This window comes from Sinocyclocheilus anshuiensis, unplaced genomic scaffold, assembly GCF_001515605.1.
Source record: "Sinocyclocheilus anshuiensis isolate Anshui unplaced genomic scaffold, SAMN03320099.WGS_v1.1 scaffold784, whole genome shotgun sequence".
Classification (NCBI taxonomy): domain Eukaryota; kingdom Metazoa; phylum Chordata; class Actinopteri; order Cypriniformes; family Cyprinidae; genus Sinocyclocheilus; species Sinocyclocheilus anshuiensis.
In genome coordinates this window covers 650,230-658,404 of record NW_015554160.1, presented here as the reverse complement: position 1 = coordinate 658,404, position 8,175 = coordinate 650,230, and the positions used below count along the sequence as shown (strand labels likewise).

The following is an 8,175-nucleotide window of genomic DNA, read 5'->3' as shown; positions in this document are numbered from 1 at the left end:
TTAAAAATAGGCATGCTAATAAGCAACTAGTTAATAGTGAGAATTGGTCCCAATACTAAAGTGTTACCAATATGTGCTTTATAAGTATTAGTAAACAGCCAATATGTTAATAATAGGCATGCTAATAAGCAACTAGTTAATAGTGAGAATTGGTCCCTATACTAAAGTGTTACGAAAAGAGTAATAGCAATAGGTAACTGTTTATTTTGATAGCCCACTTCAGACTAACTGTAAGTAACTTTGCAACTATTAGTAGACTGTCTACTTAATATCTGCTAAAACTTTATTTTGCTGGCCCTCCAATACACATTCTACTGACTAAAGTAATAATAAGTACGTCATCTAATTCTATTAACCTTAACAGTCCACTAATACTTTAATATGAGTTAGTTGACTTATAGATAGTAGAATGTCTAAAGTGGACTACTGAAACCAAACAATAAAACAAAATATCACCATTCCAATCAGGAAACCTTTAAGAGTTGTCTAGACTTTCAAAAGCAGTTATCTCATTCTGATGGGTCTTCTTGTATATCTCTCCGTACTGGTCTTTTTTATCTTAGCGTGGGAGCTTTCTTTTTGGCTCTTACGTGCTTTGGGCCCCATGGTGCTTTGGTCCCTCTGTAATCCTCAGACTGAATCTCATCTCTCTCCTGCCAGATCATTTACAACCCCAATTCATCATGCCTTTCCTCCCTCTCTTCTACTCAGAGCTGGCCCCTGATGATATGAAGTTAATGTCCTGTTGCACTAGAGGATCTCCATGGCTGAGATTAAAACGTGAAGAGCTTCAGAATCGTTTCAGGTATACAGTGAAGATGAGATGTTTCGTAGGAGGAGGACAGGGGTCATCTGTCCGGATGAAAGGCAATCTTTGGCCCCTTGTAGGTCTTGTAGGTTTGGGTTAGGTCACTGTTTGTGCGATTTCTGTAGGATAATGAATTGGTCGATCACATTGTGGTGGTGGTTTACAGTAGGCTACAACTTTACCTGGTTGTGTAGAGAAGCATTTGGCCGACATCGGATCAAATTCTTGCATCTCATCAGCACACAAACACAGGAAGGTGCCTTCACGATTCTCACAGATGGCCTCACCACACACATTACCGAGCAGCTCACACTCGTTCACATCTGCAGGCAAGAAAATGTGTTTTATCATTGAACTGAAGATACAATCTGAACTGCAGGAGTTTGTTTTGTGCTGGATGAGATCATTTGCTGTTCTACCAAGTCAAGTCAAGTCACCTTTATTTATATAGTGCTTTATACAATACAGATTGTTTCAAATCAGCTTTACAGGGATAAACAGGAGAATAATTATTCAATGATGCAGAGATGAATTCTGATGTAAAGCAGCCCTAAAAAACAAGTGTCATTGTTTAGGTCAGTTCAGTGTTGATTCAGTTCAGTTTAGCTGTAAAGCAGCCTTGTAGAAAACATGATGTCAGTTCAGTTCTCATCTAATAGTGTCAGTACAGTCAGTTCAGTATTGCTGAATACCGTTAACAGGCTTCTAGTTTAAAAGGAATAGTTCACTCCAGTTCAACCGGTTCATTAAAAAGAATATCAGTTCTTGAGTTCAATTCACTCACTCAATCTGGTCGCAAGTGGTTCTTGAGATAACAGCTCACTGGAGTGGAAGATCAGTGAATAACTTTTGACCTGTTGCTCGCAAAAAGGTATTATATGATATGTTTTTTAAAGATTTGAAAATTATAGCACACAAGTTGTATGGACTACAAGTATACTTAATAACAACAATAATTATAAAAGTACAAAAATTGCTTGTAATCACAAAAAGTTCACAAGACACCGTTTCACCAGATTTCTGACCAGACGTTCTACAACCACAAATTTATGTGAACTCTAAAGTTTGTGAAACACTGGTCATTATCTAGTCATAGTTTATCATTTCTATAGCTTTGTCCTGATTGGCTCAGAGCCTTCTGCACAGTTTTCATTAATTTTCCTTATCAAAATGGTGGCTTTTGGGAACCTCATAAAGCAATGACAAACAATGTGCACAACTGACTTCAGTAAATAAAACAGCCCCATTTTTCTGCCGACTGTCTCTGACAGCTTGAATTTATGACGACCAAAGTAGCACTATAATGCAAGTGTCTATTTCCTGCAACAAGGCTCTCTCCTCCTTTCTACTCTGTTCTCTCTCTTTTCTTCTCAATACTTCACACATCTGTGACTCTCATTCTCTTGGTTTTATCAATCATCTCAGAGAACCACATACAAAAGGATGCAATAAATCAACTTGTGTGGAGAGCCTTTATGTGCAATAGACTCTGAATGCTCTAATGGAGCCATACCGCCAGACGCACACACGTACACACTCCAGACCCGCTCAGTGATGGTGGGCCAGCTCATCAATGAGCCTGGAAGTGTTAAACGGTCGTCTGGAGTCGCAGCGGGGGGTGCCGCACCACTAGGGAATGATATAAAGTTGGAAATGGACTTCAGTGCCAGATAAACAATGTAAAAGACAGATACGACCTGATATATTACTGTACTGATATATACTAGCGGTTTTTCCATGCACTCCAGATTAGAGTATGGTTTGACGGGATCAGTTTCTACACACAAAAGAGTTTGGGTGCTTTCTGCACTGTTGCTTAATACACAGCCTCACGACAAAAGAAATTATACTTTAACTGTGATTTTCTCAAAAGCAAAACATACAGCGAGTGCATTTTTGATTCACAATCAAAGGGTTCTTATGAGCTGGATCTACAAATGATTCACTTAGAAAGACTCACAAACACACAGATTACCGGTTTAAATCAGTCTGACAAATCCTTCACTGAATCTTGTCAGAGCGGCTACAGAATCAACATGTGACACACTTAAACTGCAATCCTTTACTACTCCTTGAAATGAATCGGTTTCATGTACTTAAGGTTCATGAACTTTGAATCATCAACTTTGAATCTTGCACTCCTGTAGCTCATAGTGCTTCAATCTAAGCTTTCCCAGGTGACGTAGGTTTTCTTTGAAAAAACAAACAAAACAAAAACGACTGATTGTTTATACAGTATGCAGATATATTATATTTTTTTGTCATCAAATTATTTAACCAAATTTGTAAACCATCAAAACATCTATTTATAGGTGGTAAGTAAATGTATTTATAGGTGGATGTGTATGGGTGGTGTATCTGTTAAGTTTATAGAGATGCAATTTACTTTTTGTAAGCAACAATTGGAACCAAGAAATTGATTCAGAATAGGTTTTCCATAATGCTTTTGTTTTTTTTCAAGTACACAAGGAGTTAAGATGTTCAGTCTCTGGAAAGGGATTAGATGTTATCCTTTTGCTTCATTAAAACATAGTTCAAGACACAGGGAAGCTGGCTTGTACAGAAGGGCTAAAAATTATCTTTAGAAATGTCATATATCATCTGATGTGTGATTTGATTTTGTTGGTCGACTGCCAACAAAGGAAAGCTGACCTAGTGGATTTACAAGACACATTAAACTTAGGTGCTCACAAGGGTGATACAGGTTCGAATTTAGCTCGTTTCTCAACTATTTCTGTCAGTAATGGGACAGAAAAGGAAAGAAACACTGTTGTGATTTTGTTGTTACACAAAATTTTCGCTTTCACTATAAAAAGAAAAAAATTCTTGTTGCTGGAATCTTGTCGCGTAGCATTTTATTAGGCCTGAGATCTCTGTCTTTCTAGGTAATTGGAGGACAAAGGGATAGGAGAGGAAGAGAAAGAGTAAGGGATGTGGTAAGGAGAGAAACTGAGGAGGGAGATGGAAGAATGGATAAGGGTAGAAAGAGAAGAGAGAAGTGGGAGGAAAAGAGGAATGCATGTCCTGTGTGTATTAGCGTTTGTGTGTAGTGTGTGTTATTGCCGTGGGAAACCAGAAACGATGGAGGCTGTTTGTGGCCAGTTACATAAGCCGGCAAGACAAACAACCTCTGTTCAGAGACTGAAAAGAGTGTGTGTGTTTTTAAGAGTGAGTGTGTGTTTGTTTGCTAGTGTATGTATGAAAAATTCTCTGCTAAAAACTAATCCCAAACTGAGAACAAACAAGAAGAACAATAGGCCTATACTGTATATAGGGGTATAAATCTAATAATTTAATATCATGGTAGATTTTCTTTTTGAAAGAAATTAACTATTTTATTCAGCAAGGATGAATTAAATTGAGCAAAAGTGATAGTAAAGACATTTGTAATGATTTTTACTTTTAACTTTTAAAAATTGTATCTTTTTATTCATCAACAAATCCAACAAAAAAAAAAAAACATAGTTTAATATTAAGCAGCACAACTGTTTTCAATGGTGAAAATAATAAAAAATATTGGAATATTAGCATATTAGAATGATTTCTGAAGGATCATGGGACACTGAAGACTTTAAAATTGGTTTAACATTTCTATATATTCGCTCTCTCTCTCTCTCTATATATATATATAGAGAGAAAAATATAAATATATATATGGAAATTTATATATATATATATATAATAAACGTGGGATAATTTAATGTACAATTTAATGTACAATTTAAAATAATCCATCTTTTCATCTCATTAAAAGATCATCTAATTATGATTATTCATAAATTAATTTTGCACGTACCACCCATTCCTACTCGCATAATAAAAGTGAAACTTCCTCTGTCTCTGCTCTTACTCTTTCAGAAGGTGGGCTGCACAAGAACACTGTGTTATTTTAATACAGCCACCAACTCCAGACCTCTAAACACCAGGCCACGTAAATACATGTGGCTCCATCACTTTAATAGGACTTGACTCTGTGTCAGTGTATTAATGTGTCTATGTGTGTATGTGGGGGCCACTGATGTGTTTCATCCCGGTTGCTGTGTTTTAAACATTACCGGGGTCTGTGCCGTCCACCCTCAGACTGGAAGAAACTAAACACTCACATCAATCATGGCTCAAGCAAAGCGTCTGCCATCTTTTTTATGTTGTCTGAGAGGAAGTGGCAAAAAATCTCAGAGAGTGCTGGCCTCGGTTTCAAATCCAGCTCTGGTTTACATGTCTGTCAGGACAAGAGCTTTACAAACAGACCATACCACACGTCTATCAGTTAAATTCATGTCTCCAAGTGGACAAGATAGAGATTAGACAACTAAATACTTTTTTTCCAAGTCAAAAAAACTTTACACCTAAAGAATTGAATAGTATTTTGACAAATGTTTAAAATGATGTACCCTTGACTGAGATGAAGATTCCAGTCTAATCCATGGTCTAAAAAAGCAGTTTTATTCTACATTGTTGGTCGAATCACCAAAAAGGACAAAAATGTACTCCACATAACTTGTGTGCTATTGTTTATCAGTCTTTTAAAGTCACACATTAGCATTCTGTGAGGAACAGACCACAATATTACGCATTATAATTGTCTGAAAATCATTCCTTCCTCTGTAACTCTTACATGTCATTCAGACACATTTAAACTTAAAGACATACTGCATCAGGATTGACTGCCAAAAGTTTGAGTATGTGAAAATGTAAAATATTTGTATTTGTGGTTGATGGGAAAACGAAAGTCATGCAGGTTTTAAACTACATGAAGGTGAGTAAATAATGATAGAATTTTTGGATGAACTATCCCTTTAACAAGCAGCAATGACAACACCTTAGCTGTCAAATTCCAGTAAGCTTCCTAATAGTGATAATTCATTGAATAGTGTCAATTTTGAGCATATTTTAAACTATGGAATGAAAATAACAAACTAGGAAGGAAAAAAAAAACCGTACCCACACACCCCTGCCCATCCTGAGAGTCCTTGAATCCTGGGTCGCACTGGCAGCTGAAGGAGCCTATTGTATTCTGACAAACACCATGACTTCCACAGGTATTCTCATTCAGAGAACACTCATCCACGTCTAGAACGAGAGAGGGAGAGACAATAAGACAGAAAGCAGGAAATGTTAGAGCTCTTTGTGTGCTGGTCTGGGCAGAGATGAAAGGATGAGAGAAAGAACACAACAGTAGAGATCAAAAATCACACACACTACTATTCAAAAGTTTGGGATAAGTAAGACTGTTTTAAAGTTCTTGGAAAAAGTCTCTTATTCTCACCAAGGCTACATATGTGACCCTGGACCACAAAACCAGTCATAAGGGTTAATTTTTCGAAATTGACTGAATAAATAAGCTTTCCATTGATGTATGGTTTGTTAGGATATGACAATATTTGGCCGAGATACAACTATTTGAAAATCTGGAATCTGAGTGTGCAAAAAAATCAAAATATTGAGAAAATCGCCTTTAAAGTTGTCCAAATGAAGTTCTTAGCAATGCATATTACTAATCAAAAATTAAGTTTGAATATATTTACAGTAGGAAATTTACAAAATATCTTCATGGAACATGATCTTTACTTAATATCCTAATGATTTTTGGCATAAAAGAAAAATCAATCATTTTGACCCACACAATGTATTTTTGGCTATTGCTACAAATATACCCCAGCGACTTAAGACTGGTTTTGTGGTTCAGGGTCACATATTTGATTAAAAATACAGTAAAAACAGTAATACTGTGAAATATTACTACAATTGAAAATATCTGTTTTCTATTTGAATATATTTTCAAATGTAATTTATTGCTGTGATGGCAAAGCTGAATGTTCAGAAACCATTACTCCAGTCTTCAGTGTCACACGATCCTTCAGAAATCATTCTAATATGCTGATTTGCTGCTCAAGAGACATTTCTTATTATAATCAGTATTGAAAACAGTAGTGCTGCTTTTGTGGAAACCTTTATGGAATCCTTTATGACATTAAAATGTCTTTACTGTCACTTTTGTGCAATTAAATGCATTCTTCTGATTCCTTTCCTGACCCCTAACTTACAAACAGTAGTGTACATGAACAAAAACAATACTTGAATGGAGATGGAATGAGTATGAGTATGTCTGATTGGAAACATAATTGCAGTCTGTGGTGTTAATTAGCAAATGATTAAGCCACAAGAGACAAACAAACAGCTCTGATCAGAACCAGAATATGGAGATGTGCAGTACAACAATGCAAGCTGGGTGGAGCTAAGGCGGTGACATCACAGCTGAAGCTGATGCCCGTGGGCGCTCACCGATGCAGACGCCATGTTCGCCTCGGGAAAGGCCAGGTGGGCAGGGCACCTCACATCGGTAAGAGCCCGGTGTGTTCTGACAGGCCCAAACCACACAAATAGACGTCCCCAAGTCAGCACACTCATCAATATCTGACAGACAGCATAACCAACCAATCAGCACACTAATAAGTCAATCAACAAAGAGCTTCTGGGTGGAGGATGATACAAAAAGCAAATTGTTTTGGATTCTAGATTTTTACCCTGGCACGTCTGATTGGTTGGCTCCAGGCGGTAACCTGCTTCACAATGGCAGAGATACGAGCCCTCTGTGTTTGAACAGGTACCATTTACACATCTGCTGCCATCCACACATTCATCTACATCTGAAAAAGCCCACACACACACATTGGTTTTGAGTAGGTCATTTTATGTCATATATTTTGCTTTGTCTAGACATTCAGCTAAAACGCTTCCTTCTCCCCATTTTACTGCTGGACGGGGCATTTAAAACAACTCTGGCACCTCACTGGGCCCCGGGAGCACATACACGCGTCCCACCAGAGGAAAAATAACATTGGCTCATATGTGAAACCCATTAGACACACAATCCCTTTCTTTCTCTCACTCTCTCTTGTACTGCCAAACACTGGAGCTTTTCAACAAAGCAACAGATTAATTTTGCCTAAACATCAGATAAATATCAACACAGCACCGCTGAGAATCAGGACAAACCACAGCAGGATGCATTGATGAGAGAATATGTGTGTACGTACCCTCACAGCCTGGTGGATCCCTGGTGGACACAAAGCCGGCATCACACACACACAGGAACGAACCCTCTATGTTCAAACACCCTCCGTTGGGGACGCACAGCTGTGTCTCGTCCTCACACTCATCAACATCTACAAGAATTGAGGGATGAAATCAGTAACAGTATTCCAAGCAGTGGCTTAAACCAGTCTAAGTTGGTTTTCTGGCCTAGCTAGACTCCTAGCAAGTTGACTTTTAGCTGGGCGGCCAGTTGGTTTCCTGTCCTTATCAGCTAAATAGTCCCCAAAATCTTGTAAAACCTATTAAGAGACCAGCTAAGAGCTGGGTTTCTT

The 8,175-nt window shown here is 37.8% G+C and overlaps 1 protein-coding gene across 1 annotated transcript in view; it reads right to left on the bottom strand.

The window, feature by feature from the left end:
• LOC107670806 (latent-transforming growth factor beta-binding protein 1-like) overlaps positions 1 to 8,175 on the bottom strand; it is an 80,278-nt gene that overhangs the window by 3,570 nt on the left and 68,533 nt on the right. The window contains exons 22-26 of the mRNA XM_016463573.1: positions 7,846 to 7,974; positions 7,333 to 7,455; positions 7,091 to 7,222; positions 5,750 to 5,878; positions 991 to 1,131 (exon numbers count right to left, since the gene is read on the bottom strand). Coding sequence (XP_016319059.1) covers positions 991 to 1,131; positions 5,750 to 5,878; positions 7,091 to 7,222; positions 7,333 to 7,455; positions 7,846 to 7,974 — 654 coding nt within the window. The remainder of the gene's footprint in view (positions 1 to 990; positions 1,132 to 5,749; positions 5,879 to 7,090; positions 7,223 to 7,332; positions 7,456 to 7,845; positions 7,975 to 8,175) is intronic.